The 26,637-nt window shown below is 37.9% G+C and overlaps 1 protein-coding gene across 13 annotated transcripts in view; it reads right to left on the bottom strand.

Moving 5' to 3' along the window:
- DST (dystonin) overlaps positions 1-26,637 on the bottom strand; it is a 478,002-nt gene that overhangs the window by 159,356 nt on the left and 292,009 nt on the right. For 10 of the 13 annotated variants that reach the window (XM_088024333.1, XM_088024335.1, XM_088024334.1 and 7 more), the window contains 18 exons: positions 17,664-17,776; positions 17,462-17,568; positions 14,535-14,654; positions 12,149-12,244; positions 11,934-12,061; positions 8,727-8,820; positions 8,264-8,418; positions 6,754-7,219; positions 6,540-6,668; positions 6,306-6,383; positions 6,042-6,203; positions 5,846-5,950; positions 3,622-3,717; positions 2,896-3,021; positions 2,128-2,280; positions 1,792-1,946; positions 1,449-1,575; positions 775-958 (listed from right to left, as the gene is read on the bottom strand). In XM_088024333.1, the coding sequence (XP_087880459.1) occupies positions 775-958; positions 1,449-1,575; positions 1,792-1,946; positions 2,128-2,280; positions 2,896-3,021; positions 3,622-3,717; positions 5,846-5,950; positions 6,042-6,203; positions 6,306-6,383; positions 6,540-6,668; positions 6,754-7,219; positions 8,264-8,418; positions 8,727-8,820; positions 11,934-12,061; positions 12,149-12,244; positions 14,535-14,654; positions 17,462-17,568; positions 17,664-17,776 (2,594 nt within the window). Of the gene's footprint in view, positions 1-774; positions 959-1,448; positions 1,576-1,791; positions 1,947-2,127; positions 2,281-2,895; positions 3,022-3,621; positions 3,718-5,845; positions 5,951-6,041; positions 6,204-6,305; positions 6,384-6,539; positions 6,669-6,753; positions 7,220-8,263; positions 8,419-8,726; positions 8,821-8,937; positions 9,105-11,933; positions 12,062-12,148; positions 12,245-14,534; positions 14,655-17,461; positions 17,569-17,663; positions 17,777-26,637 lie in introns of those variants that run through there. The other 3 variants (XM_028097754.2, XM_028097755.2, XM_088024332.1) reach the window with 2 other exon arrangements.

The following is a 26,637-nucleotide window of genomic DNA, read 5'->3' as shown; positions in this document are numbered from 1 at the left end:
CAAGGAAAGTAATATATTATGCGGTTTTATGTTCACAAAAATCTGAATTACATAGCTACAGATTAATCTTTAAAATAAAAAAAAATCCTCGTGATTAACAATAAAAAAATTAAAATAAAAAATAATTTTGAAGAAAAACTAAAAAAAATAAAATAAAATAAAATAAAATAAAATCCTTAAAAAGGAAAGGTAGGTAAAGCATTTGTTAATGTTTAAAATTTTTTTTAAATAGATTACTAATGATATTTTTTTGTCTCTAAGTAATACCAAAAGTGTCCAGAAGAAACTTTATATTTAACAAAAGTTAACTAGACAAAATTTTCCCCTTTAACCTCTGTATAAAATCCAGGCTTGGTCATGGGAAATCTCTGTACCTTCCTCTCAATTTTGCTATGAATCTAAAACTGCTCTTAAAAATCAAGTATTTAAAAAAAAAATCCAGGTTTGGTACATGGAAAAATAACTGAATCTTTTCAAAAACTAAAAGATTATTCTGAACATTACATTACGAAACAGTGAAAATGCTGAAAAGTAGATGTGTTAAGAATTCAATGCTTATCACATTACTTGGATGGCATCTTTTTATTAACTGATTTAGAAATAAATGAATCCCTCCTTGCAGGTTCCTACCTCACAAATGCTTTTAATGTTCCAGCACCTGTGTTCACCTATCATAGGCTGAGTGACATAACACACAGAAGACTGACTCCCACTGAGAAAAGAGCCTAGACTAAACACCTATGGGGAAAAAAATACAAGGATTCCCATGCTTACCTCTTTCTGCTGATTTAAGAAGTTCCTGATAATACTGCTTACATACATTAACCTCCTTCTCCAGTTGTGTTATATCTGAGCCCGAAAATATTTGGGATTCCTGGCTATCTTCCAGGAAATCTTCAAAACGAGATTGTAGGTTACTCAGAACTTGCTGATGTTCACCAGGTAACATTGTCTTTATCTAAAGAAGACCAATGATCCATGTAAGCAAGTGATTTAGTACTAACAGCTAAATGTAAATGGGACAGATCTTAAGTTGGGGTTTTCTAGAGTATGTCAGCTCATATTAATAGTCATAAATAGAAGAACCATTTGAAATTGTTATTTTTTATTAACAATTACAAGTTTTAATAGATAAGGAAAAACGAGGCTATAAAACATCAAAAAATGAAATCAAACTATATCCATCCCTCTAAGTCCAAACACTATATCCTGTCTCCCTACCAAAATGTAATAAGCACTGAATGAAATACGTGATCTCCAGATTTCCCCCGTTCTTGGAAAGTGCCTTGTATATAGCAGGTCTATAACAAATATTTATTAAATGGATGAATATTAGCATGGATCTGCTGGACCCCATCCCATTCTGGAACAAATACAAACTCCACCCCTCATGATAGTGTGCCCCACATTTTTGGACAGATTAGGCTGATGTGTAGATTCATACTTACTGAAGCCACATTGCTAGCTCGAATTCTGTCAATTTCATTGATGAGATAATGCCAGGACACGACACTCTTCATGTTTATGTGAGACTCATGCCAGAGAGTCAGGACATTCTGATACTGTTGCTCAATTCTGAAATACATGAAAAAAGCAAACAAACCGAACACTTAAGTCTTTTTACTCCCTCTGAAAACATGCTATAATTTTTCTTCCTGTTTGTAAACTATCCCATGTTTACTAGTTCTAGATCCTTCTGATCCTATGGGCCTTGACAAAGTACAGATTGTTTCTTTAACCTTCAGAGAGCCTCCAGACTCAGCTCTGTGTGTTTAGCGAATGTATACAAACCTGTTTGCAAAGTCTACCGCTTCTTTGTTTGGTGGAGGAACTGTGAAGCACACAGATGGGACCATAGCCTCATTCCCAGTAGGGCTAATGACCTTCCATTTAGCACGATGAGAGTTGTTGGCCAAAACACATTCATCATCTTTGTAAATGGTTATCTGGTTTTAAACGAAGAAAAGAATAACCAAATGAGATCACTGTTGACTAATCCTTTACCATACCCAATCTTGGGATTTTGTTTTATTTTTTTGAGGTACAAAACTTTACCACTGGTCAGCAATATGACCTCATTTTTAAAAGATAAGAATAATGCCAGAAACTGGTTTATTTCTAGAATACCTCAATTTGTCTGTAGTCACAGATAGCTTTGATCGGAATAGAAGTTTTGAGTGGACAGTCAGGATTCCTTGGCTTCAGCTGAATTATTGTTTTTGCTCTCCCCATCAGGCTTGCTACTGTGCTTTTATACTGCAAAAGTTCTTCTTTCTCTTCCTAAGAAATAAATAAGACAGATTTTAAAATGTAAACGACTTGCCCTCTCTCTTCTTTTAGGGCTTTACACAAATAAAATTTCATCACAAAAGTCTCCCCTGACCACCTGGTCTAAACATTCAATCCCCCTCCACCACCTCTTGCATCTCTCCTCCCTTGTTTTGTTTGTTTGTTTTCCTCTTTAGCATTTACCACCATACTACATATTTTACTTATTTATCATGTTTATTTTCTGCTCCCCCCATTAGCGTGTAAGCACCAGGAGGGTAAGGATTCTTGTCTGTTTTCCTCACTACTGTATCTCCAGTACTTAAAACAGTGTCTAGGATATAAAAAGTGCTTACAATTATTCGTGAAGTGAGTGACTAAACACACACACACATACACACACACACACATCACTCTCAAAACACTTAAAATATTGAGGCAATCACATAAAAAACACTTTTGTTGTACTTGTTACCAAAAAATACTAAAACTGCTTGATCGAATGAGATGGATATATCAAGAATACCAATAAATTATGAAGCTCTGCACAAATAAAACTATGATGAAATACTAATCTAACCCTAATTATACATGGCTGATGAAATGCATAGGTTTCTGTACTAGTACCATTGACTCCTGCACAAGGTCTTCCAGCTTGTGAATACTGCTTGATCGATCACAGCTGTACTTCCGCTGAATGGCATCCTTTAGATTCCTTAAGTAATCAGTAGCTTCTTTGGCATCATTGAAAAACTGTAAAAAGAAGAAAACTGGCAGTTAGAGTATATCAAATGCCAGTAAAGCAGAGAGTTGTCAAGTCAGAGTACCAGAGCCCTGTGGACCCCTTGTGAGTGAGAAGAGAATAAAATCTCAAGACCACTTAATAGTCACATCACTCCTTTACCCAAACAACTCTTGAATTTGGATGATTATGAGTAAACACTAAGTGCCTAAAGTTTATATCTATATTGTGTTTTGGCCCTATAATATTTTGGCCGAAGTTCTGTTTTACTTGAGGGGCCAAATAATTTTTAAGTAGGAGAGAAATTACAAGAATATTTTAAAACTTCTGAAAAATAAAAAAAGAGCTCTCTGTAATTAAACGTTTCTTTATAAAAGACATTTACAAAATCAAGATTTTTCTGACATTTTTAAAGGTTTCTAAAGGATTTCCCCCTGAATAGATTGCTTCAATCGATCCTAGAGGACCTATGTCCCATATATCCTACAAAGAAAATATTTCAAGTTTATTTCCCCCGTACTTTACATACATGTCCTTACTAAACATGACGATGCTTTCTGTAAGTAGGCAAAATCACAATACCAGCACCTGACGTGATTCCATTCACACACCTCGAAATATGCAGTGTTTTCCTTTATGTGCTGCTCCACACACTGGCACAGCTGTAAGACCCAGCTCCACTGCGTCTGCATCGCCGCTCGGTAGGCCTTCAAGATTAAACACAGATACTCTAACCAGCTGAAGAGTAATGATATACATACACAGCAAAGCTTTTAAAGGCTTAAAAACTCTGCTGTTGAAACAGATGATGTAACAGAGTAAGACTTGAAAATTAGGGTAGTGAAATGCCCCTCTAATGTAAGAGTCCTTCCTTGCACAAAGCCAGTCCTAAAAATTTAAATACAAATTACAAATAAAAATAAAAATATAAAAATACAGACCGAAATAAATGGTTCTGTAGTTTCCTCTTTGTTTTCGTTTCTAAAACTAGAAACAAAACTAGAAATTCTTGGGGGGAGGGGGATGACTTACATGTTTGCTTTTGCCAGGGGAAGTTTGGGGAGAGAGGAGAAGAGAGAGTGCAATCCCTTATCACTGTAATTCTGGAACTGTTATTATCATAATACTAAGAATTTTTATTTAAAATATTTTTACTTGAATTTTTAATACAAAGTAAATCTCTCATGAGAGCAAAAACATAACAGAAAAAACATCTACTTTCTAAAGAAAACAAAAACACGCTTTTATATTTAAGATGCAATTCACTGACTTCCAGAAGAGGGCGATCTAGATGCTTTAATGACTATCACAAGTAAGCCTGTCATTCTTCCCCTTTTGGAAAAACTCCTGCAGAGCTCCTGCTCAGGCAGGCTTTCTGAATGGAATAGACAATGCAGCACTGGAAATCTGGCAACATATCATGGTCTTATTAACTGTGCCCTCAAATTAAGCTACTTCCAGCAAATTGGCTATAAAAGACATATTGTACGTTGTTAGATTATTAGTTTCTTTCTTCATATAACATATGAAATAGTGTTGATAATTAACTAAATATTAGCCACGTACCCACAAGACACTGGATAGGCCAATGGAATCGTAAAGATGACTCAGGCTTAATTTTATCCCTCAAGAAACTTTTAGTTAATTAGATTAACATCTCTACATAAAAGTAATCAGGTTCACATTCACATTACCCAGTCCCATTAAAATTCTTAGCCTGTAATCATATTCCCTAACAGTTTTCATCTCCACCTTGAAGAATACCCTATTTTTAGTTTATTATCATACAAGAGTATCCAGACCCTTCAGTATTCTAATTTGCTTTCCCTAGTGTTCCCCCGACTCTTCTGTGTCTTTAACTTCCTATATGGAATTTCAATGGGCATGCAAGATTACATTTTTATATGAAGAAGGTCAAATACAACACTCCCAAAACCCTATTGAGGTCTAGAATTTTACTCATCTTTTGTACTGTGGCAGTTTCTTTTTCTTTTTCTTTTTTTTTGTACTGTGACAGTTTCAGTGAACAAAGACTATCAGATGCCTCTCCTCAACCGTGAGAGTTTGAAACATGTCACATTTTAAGCACATCTCCCTTTGTTCCCTCTGGCAATCTACCATGTTTCTCCATGTTTGACGCTCCTCTCGCTCCTATATAAGCCCCTTTATGTTCAGAAAGTCACTAACTCTAACTACTATATAATAGGACTAAAGAGTAAACAGACTACCACTACCACATGGGAAACCTGATAAATCCACACCAATTCTCCACTTCTGGATTCGAAATGTGTGCACTATGCCATGAGGCTTGGCCAGGTTGTTGTTTCAGTACACCTTGCAAAACCAGCCATGAATAAAATTACTAAGTAATAATAACAAATACTTCCTGGGAACATATGTACCAAAAACTGTACTAAGTAAGAGTATGTTATTTGTCCCATTCTTAACACAGCTCTATTGGTTAGAAGGATCACCCCCATTTTGGACAGGTGAGGGAGGCAAGTAGGTTACATCACTTGCACAATATCACAGTCAGGAAGAAATGAGAAAATTAAAGTCTGTGAAGTCAAGATCCTTCATATTTACTGTAATACATCTCTTCAGCCATGGTAGTTGACAAAGGTACCTTTATTGGAAGTGATGGCTGGGTGACACACTTAGAGAAAGCAAGAGAGTTAAAGGCAAGAATCACAATGATTTGTCAGAAACATTATTTTTGATCCATGCTGTAATAAAAGTTTGTTTGTATTTTTCAATTTATCAGCAATAAAAGAATCTGAAGAGTAATCATCAAATGTCAATATTCAACCATGACGGTTACACTTTCTGACTTACCTCAATTGTCAGTCGGGCTGGATGATTTTCCAAAAGTAGCTGCTCTGCAATCTCCTGAACTGACTTAATATTTTCTTCCTTTTGATCTAGTTCTCTCATTAATTCCTAATGTAAGAAAGAATGAAGAAGCGAGGTTAGGAAATAGACCTAAACCTGAGATGCGACTTTGGCATTCAAGGACAAAGGCTGTACGTACAGCGTGGTAATCTTTTTTCCGAGCTATGTTGGTATTTCTTTCACTCCAGTCATAAGCGACTTCCTCCTCTTCTTTTTCATTCAACCAAATAAGTTCATTAGTTGCACGAGTTACAAAATTATGGAGTGTATCAAGGTTCCGTTCCTGATTCCGGGATGTATTCTTTATAAGAAAAATCATTATAAGAATCATGTCTTGACCATATAGAGATAAGGGAAATTCTTAATAAAAGTAAAAAAAAAGTTAAAAAAAAAGAAACCTTACCAAGAGTTTTGCATACTGACTCTCTAATCGGTGTAACTTTTCGGCATAAGTTAATTTCAGAGGTGCCGTCATTTGAATCTATAAGATAAGATAAAAAGACATTGAAGTTAGGGATTTTAAGGAATTCTGACTCATACTCACTGCATCTATTATTCTGTTACAGGGTCTTTATTTAAAAAGAGCAAAACAACAGCAAGCTAAAATGAAATATATACAGATTTTAAATTCATATACCTCACTGATTTTAGCTTCTTTAAGGCTAGATTCAAATTCTTCAATAGCTCGGTGAACATTTTTATGATTTTCTAAATGGCTTTCAACACTTGGCAAATCTGATCCCCATTCAGTGCGGTCCAGCTGCACCTTTAAACAGAAAGATACTAGAGTTAAAAAACAAACTGACAGGAATAAAGACTGAAACTTTCAGGAAGAATAAACATTCTTTTACCTGCATCTCATCAACCCAATTCAAAAGATCTTGAACAAATTTCATGTTGATTTCCTCTTCTGTTAAATTCTGATCCAGCAAAGAAGACTTCAGAAGGGGCTTTCGGATCTGCATCAACTTCAGAGTTTGCAATGAATTGGTCTCTACTCCTGAACTGAAACTTGGAACTAATCCCCCTGATGGGAAACCAGGTGTATAAGCCGGAGTGACAGATGGAGTCAGGCGGGAAGTCAGACCTGATGACAGGCCTGAGGTCACACTAGAAGGGGTCAGGGAAGGCGTTAAACCCTGGGTCAGCCCTGAGTTCAGACTGGGGTTTAAGGTCTGTGCAAATCCTGAGTTTAAACTTTGAGTAATTCCTGATATCATGAGTTTCGTCTGTTCTGCTGTCAGCATGCGTCCTTTGCTGTACACGGAGGAACATTCATTCCTTAAGGCCATAATTTCATCACGCAGTTTTGCAACCCTGAAAAGAAAATCAAAAGGAATAAACTATAATATAAAAGACATTTTTCACAAAGAGTGAACCTTAATGCCAACTATGGACATTAGTTAGTTAACAGTAATGTATCAATATTGGCTCAACAGTGGTAACAAATGGATCATACTAATGCAAGATTGTTGGTAATTGGGGAAGGGGGCTAAAAGGGGGCATATGGGAACTCTGTATTTTCCTATTAATTTTTCTATAAACCTGAACTGTTCAAAAAAGTAGTCTACTAAAAAAAAGTCACCATAATCATATTAATAAAATTTTGCATCACAATTTTTTCACTGAACTTTGTACTTAAAGCACTTTCCAGGCTATCACAAAGTCTTTATAACCATCACTTATAATGAATATAATTACTACACCATAATGTGATCATTCTCCTATTGTTTGACATGTAGGATATTTCCAAATTTTGGTACTATAAAATATCTCTGACATGAACAAAAAGCTTTTTTCTATATTTATTTATATATTTTCCATATTTAAAATTATAAACTCCTAAAAGTGAAATTACTAGGTCAAAGCATCATTTACAACTTTTGCTTTATATATCTCATATATATATTTATAACATATATAGTCTACAGCCTGAAAAGGTTCCATCCCTACCCCCAAACCCACTCCTCAGAGATAGAAGTCATATATTTTTTTTCCAACATTTTGTTATAAACATTTCCATAATAGGATAAATAGAAAACTTAAAAATTGAGTCATAAAGGATACTTTCCTTATATTTTCCCTTTTTCAAATGTCATACAAGTATTTTAACTCGACGTATGTTAGTTACTACATTATCAAATATTGTATGTACTATAAAATATTTTTCCTATTACTTATCTTTGAAGAAAAAATACCTATTTAACATATCAAAATATATCAGAATTAAGGTGATACACATTTTCAGCTGAAAAGAGCATAAGAAATACATTTCCTAAAACTGCCACACTCTCCATTCCCATCACAAGTGTCCACGAAGCAATTCCCCAGAAGGACAGTACGAATAAGCAGGACTCTTACCTCTGTACCAGCTGATCTGCCTGGTAGTATTTTCCATCAATGAGAATCTGTACATCAATTACATGCTGGCGTAAAAGGTTCTCACATTCAAGTATATACCCGGCAATTTCTGCTTCATTCTGAAACTGCACTCCTGATTCTAATCTTTTAGAATCCTGTGTTTTAAAAGAACTCAACATTAATTCCAAGAAACAAGTTTCAAAACTAGCCTCAAATGTAAAACTCAAAATACTGGACTGCAAAGCTACTCGGGTCTTCTCTGTTTTCCCTTTTGGTTCAAAAATATGTTTTCTCTTGCGCACTGTTCAAGAGAGCAAACAGTGATCATAATAATCTTTAACGAGCTTTAAGTATCAGTAGAAGACAATACCAACAATCAACCAAATGTTATACAAAAGTTTTAGTTCATCCAAAGGTACAGACCCCTCCACCACAATCCCAATGGCTCCTAAAATTAACTTACAGACTGGAGAGCATTTCGGGCAAGTATCAGTTTGTCTTCACAGATGACACTGTCCCTTTGAACTCGGTTGGCAATCTGCTGCAACATTTCCAACCTAAAAGAAGAGACAGAATAAATGAAAGCCTCTCCCTTTGAAGTCACAGAATTTACCACCCCTGAAAAATGCCTCCCCGCCAAAAAGTAAAACAATCCTACGACAAGGACTCAATACCTGTGTCCATCAAGGGACTCATTGCCGAAGCTAATGCAGGAGTTGATCAGTGTTGGGCCACAATTAACCGAGAGAAAGTTTTCATTGGAATCCAGACTAGTCCGGGTGCTAGTAGTGTTACTAAACACAGAATCGCTGCTTCGGTAGCTGTAACTACTACTGTGCATTTTTAGTCCTGAAACGATCTTCCTTCTTTGATCATTCCAAGCAGACGAAAAAGTAGAAGGTCCGCTACAAGCTTTACTTCTAACGGTGAAAAGCGGCAGCTAAATGTCACAGCCGTAATGGCTCCTTAAATATGCTCCAACCCGCATACTTAACACGCAGCAAATAATATGCTGATAACTATTCAAAAGAATCTCGCCTAAAGCCATGCGTTTGTTAGCTGAGGTTTGCCTTTTGTAGCCCGCATTAAACCTCTACAAGTACAGACAAGGCAGGCTAATCAGGGCGTCACTGGAAAAGATTTGCCAAATATTTTCATCAAGAGTCATCCCATTGCAGCCACCTAAAAAACAACTCAGATGCCTCCCTGAAGCCCAGGTACAATTAGTAAAGGCTGTTCAGGCAATACCAATCATCAGCTTAAAAACACAAATATTCAATCACAGCCTGACTTTTGTAAAGGGCCAGGTATGTCCTGAGTAACACAAGGCTAAAAACTGGTACTTAGAAGCATCTATAACAAACGAGTTTCATGAGAAACAAAGTTCATTTCCATTTTAACCGCCATGTCATTTATCAGGTTAAATTAACTAGAAAAGTAGCCATTGGCCTTTCTTTATATGACATATTCTCAGGAATGATTACCTCTAATCTTACCATAGTCACTTTATATTTTTTAAAAAGCCAAAGTGCTAAGTAGAATATCAATGCAAAGCTTGCAAATTCAACTTGTCTGTGCTTGTTTTTCCTTTCAATAGGTTATTACATGGCAAAAGAACATTGGTTCTTTCTCATTTATCTTTTACACATTCCCATGCCACATAGTTATTATTTGCAATTAACCATTAATGCCAAAAAACTTGTTGCATCAAGAAAAATGAAGGCATTTATCCAACCAAGCTCATTGAACATTTTATCGTACTCCCAAAACTACAGAGCCAAACTGTGGCTTCCCCACTCTAAAGGTAGATATTTTTTCTTTTCACATGGCAGGAAAGGGGAAATTTCAGAGTATCCTGTCAAATACAGTTAGTAACCAAAGAAGCATGAAATAATAACAGCAGCACTAGCATTTACTAAGCAATTATTATGTGCCAGGAAATAAACTGATCATTTTACATGCATGACCTCATCTCATACTCAACCACCAAGTGTGGTAGGTAGTACTACAGTCTGTTTACAAATGAGGAAACTGAGGTTCAGGGAAGTCAATGAACTTGTCGAAGATTACATGACTTGCAAGTTGAGCTAAAAATCTAATCCAGGACTGACTAGTTCCTGGACCTTGAACTCTTGACCACTCCATTAAAATCTGGCTACTATTCTGACAACTAAAAATCTACTCCCTATCCTTTCTCACACATACTTTTCCATTACTTCTGATGATTAGCTTAGCATGTAATTTTAATCACCCAAAATTATCTCCTCCATAAAAGGTCCATCCTGGGTATTTCAAGCTCATTTTGGATCTAGATCTAGTTATGCAGACAGAATATTACACTTTAACAGGAATATAATCAGTAATTAATAAACGACTGACAAGTTAAGACTTGCTCTCGCATCTTCAATGCATTATTTCCTATTTCAACAGTGTGGAAACTCATGTGTGGGGCACAAAGAACATGAGTATACTAAGTGCCTCTATGTGTCCCAGGCACTGCACTGAGCACTGGCAACACGAAAGACAGCAAAAACAAGTCTGTCTCCATGTTCTTGGAGCTCGTAACTGTGAACAGGCAGCCCTTAATCAAACGATCACAGAAATACATATAAAATTACAACTGAGATATGAAGGAACAGTACATGTAAATAGGAGAGTTATAACCAAGACATCTGAACCAGGCTGGGAGACCACAGGAAGTTTCTTGAGGAAGTAACACTGGAGCCGGGATCTGAGATTTATCAGGAGTGAAGAGAGACAGGGAGGATGAAGGAGAGTTCCCTGCCAAAGGAACAGATGGTGCACAGATCTTGTGTATGGAGGAAGGCGGGACCTTGGCACATCAGGGCTCCTGAGAGACAGTGTGGCTACACCACAGAGAGCAAGGACGGTGTGAGGCAGCCAGAGAGGCGTGCCTGACCACACAGGCCTTGTAGTGGGAGGCCCAGCTCCTAGGGAGCTCACAGCTCATGAGGAAGAGAGATCACAATTCCCTTCCCAAGTGCCGAAGTCAGGCTGTGAGGTAAGTACTGTAATGGAGACAAATCCATTCAACAAACGTCTCCTAACGACTAAGCAGTGCTTTCCCAGGCAACTGGGTGGAGTGGGAGAGAGAATGATAGAGTCAGTGATGATTTCATGGAATAAATGCATTTGTAGAAGTGGGAATTTGAACCATTTCCTGAGTGTTTTCTAGATGCCACTTCACTGCCCTCTAAGTGGAGACAGACTAGACTCTTATTTCCATTGCCCCATGGAAAGAGGGCCATAGCAAAAATACAGCAAGAAACAAAATAAGTTAACTGTTGACCTACATATCGGCTTCTGGATCCAGGCCCTGATGACTTTGAAGCAGCATGGGAAATTCTCACAGGTAATTTAGATTATTAGATGAGACTTCACACACCAACCCAGCCTATCGGGTCCCTATTTAAACATTACTTCACTGATTACTCCTCAAACCTCTTGGAAGAGTTTCTAGATAAGAAAATGAAGAATCAGAAAGACTAAGTGACTTATCCAGGGTCACACAGCCTAGGACAAGAAAAATATAAATGTTGGTCCGAGGTCTGCCTGGCTCCAAAACTTAAGTCCCTTCCATGAGAACAAAGAGTCACCTCCCCACGCCCAGCCTGATATCCACAGCAGAAAACACCTCCATCCAGCCTACCTTTCTACTTCTGGGCGAAGTGCCTTCTCCCTCTCGAGCATGGCAATAATAAGTTTTCCCCACTCTTTCTCTATGTCATTTGGATGATAACCTTGAAGTAGTTTGATACGTCCAAATTCTATCCAAATCTTGAGAAAACAAAAAAATTTAATATGAAGCAATGATATAAAAAAATAAGGATTATGCTTGACAATACAAAGGAAATTTCTGCTTACCTCTAGTAACTTATATAGGCGTTTAATTTTTGATTTTTCTGTCTCCTTTGGTGGAATTTCTGTTTCTTTAAACTGTAAATACTGATTATAAAGTGCCTAAAATGAAAGGGAAAATAAATGAAGGCCCAAACTTCAAAGACCTATTTTCATTACCACGTAATGTTACCACTTCAAATGCTATTTACTGTGTCATATGCATTCAGTGGGATTCCTTTATAAAACTGACACTCAAGGACAATACTGATTCCCAGCTAGTCAGTGACTAGGTTACAGTATGCAAGATTTGACAAGGGTGTAATTACTGATGTGAGCCATGATTCAACACATGCCATGCAGGGATCTGGATAATAATAAACCATGGCAATGTTTAGTAGGGCTCTACTAAAAATCTCTCAACATACAAACAAGAAAACATATCCTTTGAAAGATGCACTTTCCAAATGTTGCACTTTAGCTTTGAGTTTTTGGAAAAATAATCTGATGCAATTCCTATAAAGGAAAAAAGTGTTCTCTTCTGTATCATGGATCTATCCTTGAAAATAGAATTCTTATCACATAGCTAAACATTGGTTTCAATGTCCCATTGGCCAAGTTAAACATATTTTAATAAACAAATATAGATGCTATTGACTGCTGCTATTATTATAGAAGTTTCAACCATATAATTAAATTATCTGGCTCGTAGATACTAATTTGAAAATCTCTTAAATAACTTATTATATTAAAAAGGACCTTCATAAAATTATGTAGATAAAACATATCCACATTTATTAAGTACATACTAATTATCTCATTTTAATTCATGCTGTTATTTAAAAAAATTCCCTGTAAAGCCTCAGGCAGTCACAGATTCTGAAGGATTCCATTCAACGTTTTGCTGGCTAATGAAATTATTGGCATTCCCCATGATGTTTTCTTCCGTGTATTATGTGCTGTCCTAGGCACCAGCAAGTAATCTGTCTAGTCCTCAAACTTCTTCCAAAACTTTAAGAATTTGCATTCATCAGAAGCCAGTACAAATTTACCCAAGTGTCTGGACAATAAGAATCCATCTGGAAATAAGTTGAACTTGAAATCTGAAAACTGTTTTGAACTCAAAATGCAATGTTTCAGGATGTCCATTAGAAAATAAGTATATAATGCCATTATGTGCTACACACCACGCATGGTGGCTAGGGTGAACAAAGGGGGAAATATTCCTGGCCCTGGAGAGGTCTGCATCCACACAGGGAGACATCACACAACAACTTTAGAACACTTAAAAAGCATCATATCGACACATGCCAAGGAACTTCATGCCAAGGACAAACTCTCCGTGGCAATGTGAATAAAAGCTGTTAAACAGATATTCTGTACAGATGCATGAACAACAATGAGTAACTTTAGCAGGATCCACCCTGGGTTATTACAGTTCTTGCAATTCTAGTTTGATACATATATATTAAAAAAAAAGCCTATCATTCAAGGAATTAGACTTGTTAATATTCACATTATCAGTTTTTTTAAATAAAGCAGATGACTTTGTTATTACAATTCCAAATATACAAAACGAGATGATATTCTTCAATAAGTGCACATATCTATAATTCTTTTATATTTCTATAATGTCTTTGCCTCAAAGAGGTGGACCTGTTTTTAGGTAGTAGCAAATGTTTTACTAATGAATTCATTTATACTGGAAGTCAGGTGTATATTTTTTATTCCATGGTGAAATAGAATATACACCTCTTGCTATACAAAATGAAGCCTCCGAAGCCGTTTTTAACAGGGTTCCACCGCAGGCACATTCCCAACCACTGTTAAACTTGTCCCAGCTTCCCAGAGACAACCCCTGCCTCAGCCATCTATCTGGTAGGCTCCAGGCATTCCCCATGCACCAAAAACACTTCTGCCATGTCAGTTCCAGGGTCTCTCAAATTATATGTTATCACTCTCAACAATTCAAAACTAAAGGACTATAAATCTCTAAGATGTTGCTGCTATTATGTTTTAATTATTAACATTTACCTCCATTTTCTCTGAACAGGAGATGAATAAACTTAAAAATTGCTTATTTACTAGTGGCTTGCCAAGGGCAATTTTTCTTGAACTTCTGGAATTATTATAAGATGATTTAGAAGTTTAATAATCAGGGCGCCTGGGTGGCTCAGTTGGTTAAGCATCTGACTCCTGATTTTGGCTCAGGTCATGATCTCAGGGTCATGGGATCAAGCCCCGCGTCCAACTCCATGCTTAGCACAGAGTCTGTTTAAGATCCTCTCTCTCTCCCTCTGCCCCCGTCCCACTCACATGCTCTCTAAAAGAAAAATAAAATAAAATAAAAGTATTTTTTAAAAAAAGTTTAATAATCAACTCAATCCTTCATAACTTCTACAGTGACACAGACCTTTAGTTCCACAGGATTATTAGGAAATGTTCTCTCAGACATTGTGGTCACATGGTGTCTAATCCACTGAATGAGGTAGTTCACCATATTCTGGTATTCAATCCACTTGACTTCAACATCCTGAAACAATAAAATGACAGAAAAGATCCATATCTGCAGATAGTAACATTCAAATCTAACACAACTTGGTCAGAGGTCATTCTGTGAATTTATATGTCTTTAAGCCGACAGTCGGAACCAACTCAATGTCTTCTCACTTTCTACCTAGTCCCACATAAACAGCTTTAAAAACATGCTAGCAACATTTGACAATGAAGAGTGGCCTAATGAGTGCTACTTCTGATCCAGAGATAGTGGCTGCATGGGGCACTGTGTTAAGAAGGCTCCTGAGGCTGTATCCAAATGCAGGAGGAAAAAACACTGCGATCATTTTGGGGTGTTTTCCAGGCACCCAGGAAGAGGGAGTAATGGGGCACCTGGGTGGCTCAGTCGCTAAGCCTTCGGTTCAGGTCGTGATCCCAGGATGGAACCCCGCTTCGGGCTTCCTGCTCAGCAGAGAGACTGCTTCTCCCTCTCACACTCCCCCTGCTTGTGTTCCCTCTCCCGCTGTCCCTCTCTCTGTCAAATAAATAAATAAAATCTTAAAAAAAAAAGAGAGAGAGAAAATAATAGCATCTACAAGTCAGGTTAGCTGCCACTGTCTGCCAACCTTTCTAGATCAAAATCCACTGTCTACCTGAAACTCAAAGATCTATACACTATGTAGGAAAGTAAGTAGGAATGAAAACTATAGGAAATGTATACGATTGGATTACTCATTAAACAAACTTTAAAAATGGAGGAAACTGGAAGGCTGTCATCTGCTATATTCAATTAAGTATCTGACGAGTGCTTATTATGTTCAAAGCATTGTGCCAAGTGTTGCAACAGGAATTTAATACTTTAAGAAATAATACCTTTTATCAAAGAGTCACCGTCTAGATGGGGAGGCAAGAGATTCATAATACAAACAGTTAATCAAAATGAAAAGCAGTATTTAATTAAGTGTTGAAATACCTGAAACAGGTAATATATGCTAAGGGTTGAGATAATAATCAGGTAAGCTTAAATGTGCCTCAGAAAGGTCACCAACGGATTCTCGGAAAAGGCAGTCCCTGAGCAGTTCTGCAACAACCAGTAAGTAATTCTTTGGTGGGTGGGGGGAAGATAAAAGATAGGGAGTCCCAAGTAAGTCACGATTCTGAACTAGAAATGCCCTGGCTACCAGCAAACAGTCTGTGTTGAAAGACTAAACCTAAAAAAGTAGGTAAGCAAATTAATATATGCAGAATTTTTTTGAAAGATTCTACTTATGTATTTGACAGAGAGAGAGAGCAAGCACAAGCAGGGGGAGCTGCAGGCAGAGGGGGAAGCAGGCTCCCCACTGAGCAGGGAGCCCGATGTGGGGCTCCATCCCAGGGCCCTGGGATCATGACCTGAGCCGAAGGCAGACACTTAACTGACTGAGCCACCCAGGTGCCTCGGTATATGCAGATTTTTGAATGTCAGAGTATCTAGACTGGATTTCACCTTACAAGCCCTATGTGATCACTGAAGGTTATCAAGCTAAAGACATCAGATTTTAGGAAGATCAATTTGGTGACAATGTGCAGTATTGTTGGGAAGAGAAAAACAATGGAGATGGAAAAGTATAAAAAAGCTGTCGTCCTAGTTCTAGTGTGAAGGGGTAAGAGTCAGGAACAGGGTGAAGGGAGTGAGAAGGTAAGACAAGTAATGGCCCTAAGAAACAGTCTCAAGCAACGCTCAACAAGGACTTGCTGGCAGACATCACAGCAGAGGAGGAGCGTGGGAGCAAGTTACGCAGGGGTCAGGAGAGGAAAAACCTCTGAGAGAAAGAACAAGACAAAGAGAATGGAAATAAATGTAGAAACAAGAGCACACAGAGGTGAGAAAGAGACTAGAAGAGAGAGCTCACCAAGATAGGCTCCAAAATCTTCAAAATAAAATAGAAAAAAAGGAATCTGGGAGAAGAAGGGGAGAAGCCCAGGGTGAAGAGGCTCATCCTCAAATTCATAACTTCTGCAGGGTTTCCTGTTCTCTTCCAGAAATACCTAAGTACATGTTCGTATAACCACTACAACACGCATGGTTGAACCGAATCACACAAATCTCTAGGAAACAGTGGACTAATGAGGAGCCCAAAGATTCCCGTACCGGACACCTCACCCTGCTTACGAAGTAGCTCTCATAGTTTGGCCAAGTCAAATAACCTTCCTCTAAATATCACCTTTAAATCACAAAAAAGAATTCCTAGCCAACTTATTTCATGAGATTATGAGAGTCGATAACATTGAAAGTGATTTCAGAAGTGAGATATTCTACAATATGCAGAAGGATATCAAACACTGCAAATGTAAAACAGCAGCAGGTTAAAAATGAAAAACTCCAAAATTCAGTGGTTTAGAGCTTTCATCTATAAAAGGATATGTAACTCAAAATGACCTACTTTATTTATAACAAAGAACAAATTTTTTTTTGAGTTATGCTTTAATTGTTATGATGGAATACTGTCATGAAAATGCAAACAGGACTGGTTTATTAAGCAGCATCTTAACTCAAATTCTTTAAAGAATATTTGATATTAGGGTGCCTGGGTGGCTCAGTCAGTTAAGTGTCTGCCTTCGGATCAGGTCATGATCCCAGGGTCCTGGAATCGAGTCCCACATGGGGCTCCCTCCTCAGCACGGAGTCTGCTTCTCCGTCTGCCCCTCCCCCTGCTCGTGTTCCCTCTCTCTCTCTCAAATAAATAAATAAAATCTTTTAAAAAAAGAATATTTCATATTTACTGTAAAAAGCTTTATCAAAGAGTTCAGTCAACTGGTCATTACTGAATCAGCAGCTCCTAGTATGAAAAAACCAATACTCACATTTGCACCAATACCTTCACCACCTTCAGGGACTTTGGGAAATGCATCATAGAGAGATGACACGTAAGTTATTACTGATTTTTCATCAGGTGAGGAGACATCAACATCTATAAGCAGCAACATAAATTATTTCAAAATGTTGATAGATTACTTTTGATCAGACTCTCATGCCAGTCTACATCTAGTCAGGACAACAACTCACCTTCAGGATCCAGAAGTCTTATAACACCAATTTTTTCTGCTACATAAAAAGCGTGCTCTAAATTTGCAAGGTTGCTTTGAACAGCAACAGTATTCATGTCTATCAGGTCCGGCCTAGGAAAAAATTCACCATAATTAATTAACTTTTCTCACGTGCCAATTCAACATTACACTTACGTGTTGACCTATTTACATAACATTTCGGCAAATGTTAATACTAAGCCTGGGTTGAAATACAGAGATTTTCATCAAATATTTAACACTGCTGACCTCTCTCAGAAACTTGTGGATGCCAAAACCAAGTGCAGTGAGGAAATTATAAAAATAGAATGTATATAACTTTTGATAAAGTCTAAGAATTCCCATCATCAAAATATATATGAATATCTGTCCCACTCAGCTTATTTAAGCTCTACTATTCCAAAAGCATCCTTCTAATCCAACTAGCATCCTCTCAGTGTTTCTCCCCAAACACAAAGGTTTATGCTTTAGTTCAATGCCTCATCATGGCATCCACCATCCAACGGACAGGATGCCATTTCCTGTCATTGTTGTTTTCTCACTATTCACTCATCTTTGTAAGCAGAGATCAAGCCCTACCTCCTTTGTGGAGTCCTCACTAATCTTCCCCACCCTCATTTTTCTCTCTGTTCCCTGAATTCCTTATACTCCTGGGCCTGTGCTCGTCAATTCGGCATTTAGAATTATCACATACTTCCCTGCCCTATTCACTCACTGTTTAATGTGCATGCATATCTTGCTTCTCACAACTAGCCAACTCCCAGTCAGCAAGAACCATGTATTCATAAACTTGTATTTTATCCTTCTGCTGAGACAAAGAGTGACATAGAATTAGCAGACAATATATATCTATAGATAAGTTGCTAAGCAGGTTGGTTAATTCTGATTCATAAATGAAAGACTAAAATAAGCACTAGTTTATATCTTCACAAGATTGCATATGCGCATGCCTGTGTACACGCATGCATTCACACACACATGCGCACACACACACACATTCTCATACACCAGACTTCAACTCTTTCTAATTTGTGAAACTTCCATGATACTCTAAACCACAGGGATACTTTAAAGCTAGCAGATACTTTAAAGACAGGAGAAGACTTCCCAAATACTCCTTGTAGAGAAAGCGGCAAAATAGGTTGGTTGGAAACTTAACACAAGGCCAAAAACCAGTCAGGAAATATTCATCTCAAAGCCAAAGCATTAAAAGAATGCAAAAACAGATATGGAAACTGTAAAATTCAAAAAGAGTGGTCCCCACCCCAAAATCACTGAGTAAGAACCAGTTCATCAAGTTCTAAGGACAGCTCTCAGCAAAGTCCACAGACATCCTGGTTTGCTCAAAACAATCATCTGGGAACTGCACAAAGAGTGGGAGGGCTCCAAGGTCATGGGGGAGGGCTAAAATGCAAATTATTTTGAATACTACTTGGAAAGCTGTTCACATGAAAAAGTCTGTGAAAATGTATCATTAATCTTAGGAAGGTAAGCAGCAATTTGTAGTCTTCTTTTATGTGCTGAGAAAGCAGACCTCCAAAGAAATCTATTCATAGTTTTATAGCACTTTGAAAAGTGTGCATAACCTTGAAATGTAACTGCCATGACCTACCTACCTATTTCCTGGGAAATTATTAGGAAATTCATTAATGTTTTTCATAGGCACCAGTATGATCACTTAAAAGTAATTCTACATTTATTATAGGACCAATAAATCTACTGACAGCAATAGAGGTAAATGGCATACCTCTAAAAACAATGTTTTTTATTCACATAGAAGCATTCTGAAGAATCTGCCAACTTCAAGATTACTAAACAGGTGAATATAAGTCTAGACAAAAACAAATATCTAAAGTTCAAAAAACCGTTTTGCTTCTGTAAAGTTCACACATTTTGAAGAAATAAAAACCAGCCTTTCCAAGTTTATCGAACCTCCCAACAAGAAAGGGCTCGTTGTTATAAGAACCCTGCCATTAGCAAGAACGTAAACACTGAGTAATCCCAGAGGGAATGAATAAAGTCATTGAAGAATCAAGTTTTTGACTAGGAGAATAAAACACAAAACTTGCTTCAGAATGACACAGTCCCTTCAGTACAAAGGCAGCTGTATAATACACTGAGTTTGGATAAGTCATTTCTTTTATCGTGACATTTAAACACTTTAAGGGAACAAAAACCGAAGTGGTGTTCCTCTATGAAACAGTAGACAAAATTCAGCAAAAGGAAAAAAGAAAAAAACTGTAAAACCACTATGAGAAACAGCCTGAAAGCTTTCAAAACTCTGTCCCTCCTCGGGCTCATCTCCTAGGCATTCGGTCGTTTTCAGTCTTTCCGCCTTTCCACTCTGTGCCCAGAGCTTCCGGGCGGAGGCTTGTGCTGTGACCTGTCTCTACTTTCCTTCTCCCTCACAGTCTCACTGGGATCATGTCACCTTTAAAAACTTCAGCTATTTTCCACCTACAGAAGGTTTGTATTTTCATTCGAAAGGTTTTATTTCAGTTTAAGATCTCCTTTTTGTGGAACTTTAATAGGAAATTTCATTCCCATTTTTAGGTCTGACTAACCAAAGTCTATTACTGCAAACGTGTACAAGGTGGCACCCAGGTTTCTGTAATGCATTAATCATTCTAATTTCCCTATTTTCTGAAAACCTTTCAAAATCATATATTGAAAACACTCTGCCACTGAAAGTAATATATATTAGTCTTTTATGGGAAAAGGGCCATTCTAACTCTTGTGTTAGTATTCTATAATATAAGCTTTCCTGAATGACTCAATCTTCACAGATAACAATTTTTTAAAACATACATCTATATCCTACCTTTCTTGCCTAAATGATTAAGAAGAGCTTACAAAGAAAAACACAAGAAGATAACGTAAATTCTACTGCAAGTATAAAACCAGGATAAGGCCAAAGGTGAAAACTAAAAGTAAGGCCAAAAAGTGCAAACTACTTATATGCATGCTTAGTGCCCTTAATTTATTTCAAAAATATAGGGCCAAATGTATTAAAGTGGCTACTGCCATAATACAAAATAATTTTGGATAAAAGTAATGTTTACCTTTCATACAACACCAATGTTGAAAGAGTATTCTCTCTAGACAAAAAAATATATACAATAGACTACACACACACACAACCTACATACATACAAAACTACATGCATATACACAAGTATATGTGTATGGGCATTTAGGTATATATAGGTATGTGTGTGGATATGTATATTACTTATTAACATATATATTAATATATTTTATATACATTACCACCCACACTGACAGCCAAACTAACAGAACATGAAAACCGTAGAAGATATTTTTTGGTACAGACACCCCAAAGTAACTTTCCTGTCCCCAAGTACTTTATTAACATATTAGCTCACATGAGAATTAGATAGGATTCTGAGAGAAATTTTGATGTACACAATGTTATAAATGGCTGAAGAAACTACCTAAGGCATCCACACTACATCATGCCAAACACTGAAATGTTCAACTACAAGGAACATGAAACAACATCAAAATACTTGGAAAGAAAGTACTTAGAAATGGCCATTGGAACATACTTGAGGGGACACTGATAAAAGTTAGCTAAGAGTGCATTAGTGCAGATACAAGATTAACAAATTCTGAACCAAAAATGTGATAATGGCTGAAAGGACAAATCTAATAGCAATAGTCAAAGTCCAAATCAGGATGTTTTTTCAAAGTATGCAAAATTTATTTAAATTCATAGAGTTTATTTGGTTGTGTTGGCTCTCAACTGACACTCAATAATTATTTATCATGTGGCTACAGACCCAAGTTTTGGCTACCCAGGATCTGAACACTCTTCCTATGTTTGGGAAATTTTCCGTTTTAGGAATCATGAGAGTAAGAGAGGAGCAGAGTCCATTTCCCAAAACAAAACAAAAACACATCAGGTTTTCTTTTTGTCTCTGCCCTTTGCTCAAGAAATAAATGTCCACTGCATACCTCACCCCCATACATGACACTAGCTGATCAACTCCTATTCTTCCTATAAGACCTGGCTTTCTCTGTTCTCAAATGCTGTCTACTATCTTTATTTCTGTATTTACCACAATTTGTTATAACTATGCACGTGTCCGTCTCTCACAATGGACAGTGGGCTGCCGAAAGGCAGAGGCTGTGTTTTATCCATGTTTAGAGCTTCAATATCTAGTATAAAGCTCAGCACATGAATGTCTGAGAAATGGATAAGTAATAAAGAAATGAAAGAGCTTGGAAGGCTGGAAGGTACCATCTGATACCACTGATTCAAATTCCTGGAGACATTTTCCATCCCAGGTTTGTTTCCTTTCTTTCCTTTTCTTTGCGTTAATTTCCATGGGCAAAGCTACCACCCATAGCTTCCAATCAGGATTTCAAATCCTTATGAAAATCCACATGGAATAGGACACGATGTCATAGCTTCTCCGTGAACTAAACACATACCCTTTTGAGGTTTCCTAAGGGCCTTTCTCTGCTGAAAACAATCTGGAAAACAGGCATGAACTGAAAACAACCAGTAAGGGATAAATTATAAAGTTTCAAAAAGCATAAATTACTGCTTCTAGGTGTGAGTCCTCCCTTCTAATGCTGGTAAAGTTGCCAGTTGGAATGTCTTATAAAATAACAATAAACAACAGGGATTAGTATATATTGGTAACTATTATGTGGCCGGCAATGCAGTGAAGGCCTCGAAGGCATTATCTCACTCAATCTCCTCAACAACCCTAACCAGTAGGCTATGTAATCATCCTGAATTTACAGATGAAAAAACTTAAGGAGATTACACAACTTAAACAGGAACACAATCTGACAAAGGGCAGTCAGCATTTGAACCCAAGAGTGTCTCAGTACAACACCTGAGCAATTTGCTGCACTATGCTGGCGTTATAAACTGAAAACATCCGATATGAAGCTGAAAAATCAAGATAAAGAAAACACAGAAGAATGTATGCTTCTGCTGGTGGGGAAAGTGATACGGATAATGGTTGTAATACAAGAACCACAGGGAGTGTGTGTGTCAGTGTGTGTACCGGCATGCTCTGGAAAATAAACTCTAAGAAATAAGATGTAGCTCCAAATTGTCAACAAAACAGTACTCATCGATATATACGATACCACTGTTCCCACACTTAGACTGTTTTTAGGGCCCTAATCCAGACTAAAAGAATATAGGGAGAGGCCTGGTCATCCGTATTTTAACAAGGTTCTCCCCTCCCCCAGGTGATTCTTCTCAGGCAAGTCTGGGAACTAAATCATCTTAAAATTCCTCTTGTCGCTAATATATCTTTCATTTTCTTTCAAAATAATCCATAATCTGCACTGGCCAAAAAAAAAAAAAAAAAAAATCCACCATACTATCAGACAAGTAACAAGACAAAGACAAAGTAAGACACAAACACAAACATGCCTACTGCCTTAGACTCGCAATAGGAGACAGCAAAACTCTTCCCTCTTTTCCAGTACTGATTTTTATTGCTTATATCTAGAGGAAAAGAACACATTTAAAATGGGGGTGGGGGGTGGAGACACATTTCATAGTGGCCTAACTCTGGAATACACTGTAAAATGATGAAATTTGGAAAGGACAGCATTTGGTGACAGATTTTTTAATCAAAATCAAAACCACTTAAATAAACTCTGTGAGTTGAGATATCTGATCATTTGAAAGGATACTGAGCAACAATTTTCTTTCTCAATTAAAAAAAGAGGGAAAAAGTAGAACGGTGGTTGCCAGCAGTTTGGGGGGAGGGGAAGAGTTCTGGGGACGGATGGTGGAGATGGTTTAACAACATATTAACGTACCAAATGGTAAATGTTATGTTATGCATTATTTTACCACAGTTTTTCAAACTTTAAAAAAATTTTTAAAGACAATTTTCACATATTTGAGAGAAAAGGCTCTCCTGAGGTAGAAAAAAGTGACAGGGCTCTGATTCAGGTGTCCAGTGATTTAGTCCTAACTTGCCCTCTGACTGTGAACAGACATCCAGAAACCTGTGTCTCAGGTTCCCTTCTACAAAAAGTGAAAATCAGGAATTAGAGAAAATCAGGAACTACAAGAATCATCTAGACTTCCAGTTATCCCTTAGAGAGTATCTTGAGATGTGTGCGGGGGTGAAGGGAAGGCATTTTGGGCTGCTATAGCCGTAAGGTCTTTTTTTTTTTAAAGATTTTATTTATTTATTTGACAGAGAGAGACAGCAAGAGAGGGAACACAAGCAGGAGGAGTGGAAGAGAGAGAAGCAGACATCCCATGGAGCAGGGAGCCCGATGCGGGGCTCGATCCCAGGACCCCGGGATCATGACCTGAGCAGAAGGCAGACACCTAACGACTGAACCACCCAGGCGCCCTGGGCCATAAGGTCTTAAGAAGCCACATGATTTGCCCAAGGTCTCAAGAAAGGATTCATGTGGAAGTACTTGTGAAATGACGTTTAAAGAGCAATATACATGGGTGATTAAAAAGCATTCACTGGCATGTAAAGAACAATGTAACAAAAATGTCAGAGAAGGCCTAACTTGGTGCTTTGGTAGGCTAATTATGAGTAATTCTTCTTTCTCAGTCAACAAACTAGCAAGTTCATTCATTTACTCAATATTTAATAAGCATCTACTATGCCCTGGGCAGTGAGGCATTAAGAATATAGACACTGTGTCTATGGAGAGCTCAGAGCTCTAAAGAGAGTTCAAGAGCAAACCAGGAGAAAACCTGGTGGAAAGAGCACCCAGGCAGAGGAAAAAACAAGACCGCTGCCGGGGAGGGGAGCCCATAGCAGGAGGACACATGGTAAGAGATGGCTGGATGGATGCAGGGGCCAAGATGATGCAGAATCTCATGAACTTCTTCAAGGACTCTGAATGTTTTTCTAAGAACTATGGAAAACCAGTGAAATGCATCAAGGAGGATTACAGGAGACTAAGTGATCAGATCTGAGGTTAGATGTAGAAGAAATCTCAAGTGGTTAAAGTATTCCCACAGAATCCAGGTAGGGAACCAGAATGGCTTGCAAAAGAAGGTGGCAGTGGTGGTGAGAAGTAGACAGTCCAGGTGATATCTAGGAGGTCAAATCCATAGAACCAAGGGGTGAGGGCACGGATGAGAGTCAACACAGAGAGCAAAAAAAGTCAGCAGGCAACCCTGAAAAACTCCTGACATGTACTGGCCTTGTGGCTGAGTCTGCGGACGGAGCTGAGCAGGAACAGCCCACGAAACAGGAGGAACACCAGGCCAGTGAAGTGCCATAAAAGCTGAAGAAAAATAGTAGGATTTCAAGAAGAAAAGAATGGACAGTAGGGCCAAAGACTGAGAAGAAAAAAAGAGGCCTGAAAAATGCCCACTGGATTTAGCCACATGGAAGTCATTCATGACCTCAGAAGAGTTCTGGGGGATTATGGGGCCAGAGGCCACATTAGAGTCGGGTGAGGAATAAATACGGAGTGAAGAAATGAAAATGGAGGGTTCAGACAACTCTTTCGAGAAGTCTGGCCTTTAAGGAAAGCAATGATGGAAGGCAGTAGATGGAAAAAAGCACAGAGTTAAGAGAGAAGTTCTGTTTGTTGTTTTATGAGCAAAGAGGCTTTGGAGTACTTAAAATCCAAGGAGAAAGATCTGAGCTAGGAAGGAGGGGTACAGGCCTTGGATGGGGGAAAGAGGATTCCTCTCAAACAGGAGCAAAGATGGGCTAGGATGGGTGCAAACGAAGGCAGCTTTGTGTCTTTGGTAGGAAAAAGAAAGACATTTCACTTGCTGGCTTCGATATTGTCTGAGAGCAGGAGTGCAGATCACCAGTTGACAGTGAGGGAGGAAAAGGCAGTGTGAGGGAGAGAAGGGGTGAATTAACATGGGTAGAAAAAGACTGCTGGTCGGAACCAGTTGAAGCTGGTCATCATGGAGTCACAGTGAAACCAGTCTGCTCTGAAAGCTGACTTTCTCTGGTGTGCTTCACTCCTTGAGTACGTGCACTGACAGAGCAGATAGCTGGGCGCATACAGGGTCAGGCTTGGCCAGAAAACTGGTACATACTTGACAACATGCAAGGAACTGAAAAGGATTCTGGGGAAGCTAAAAACAAAACAACAACAACAACAACAAAAAACCCTTCATTTACCTAGAAATCAGTCTTAGAACAACCTCTGTACTCCAGAACACTACGCGTCTACTCACACCCAGATGCGCGAAGCCAGGGGTGTCACTCAACATCTGTTCTTCTGTAGATCACACAATAACAATGTGCATTAAATATGCCTCACTTATCCTATGACAGTAGAGCAGTTGCCATAACAAATTCCTGTAGATGACTGTTGGGATGAAATCATGTTCAGGCTTAGCACGGTCCTACTGTTCTTATTGGTGCAAAAAGCCTCTCATCTTGGCCCCCTCCCCTCAGCAGAAAAAAAAAAAAAGACCTGTAATATGGTCTTCGCCTCCCCCTGGCAAGTAAATGTGGACATGCAAGAGATCCACCCACAGTTTTGTAAGTGGGTGTAGGTATTCCTTTATGCTCATATTTGGGCACATATTGTTGAAAGACACAAAGCTATGAAGGTAATTTTCCCTTTTCTCAAAACTAAATGCCTCAATTTATTTCAAATTCTCTTCCTATTTTTTCTACAAAATGACTGTACCAACAAGACAGAGAGCAAAGAATGCAAAACATGATGATTTACAGAGAGCTTTGTTTGTACTTCAAGACTGGAATCCAACGTTGGAAATTAAAAGATACCTAATAAATTACAAGTCTCAATTCACAAAGAGCAATTAACCCCGTAACAGCCTCATACACTCTAACAAATACAGAGAATAGTATTGATATTGACAGAGAAGTAATTCCTTCAATACCTATATTTCAGTGAACTTAAGTAAACCTTAGTCACTAGGGGATAAATACTCCTCCAAAAGGGGATAAATCACTTATTTTTTACTCTGATAGAAAATAAAA

The sequence above is a fragment of the Eumetopias jubatus genome, unplaced genomic scaffold, assembly GCF_037043125.1.
Source record: "Eumetopias jubatus isolate StellerSeaLion01/CBP00866 unplaced genomic scaffold, mEumJub1_p1.0 scaffold_6, whole genome shotgun sequence".
NCBI lineage: Eukaryota > Metazoa > Chordata > Mammalia > Carnivora > Otariidae > Eumetopias > Eumetopias jubatus.
The sequence above is the reverse complement of the archived record's forward strand: the minus strand, read 5'-3'. Positions and strand labels throughout refer to the sequence as shown.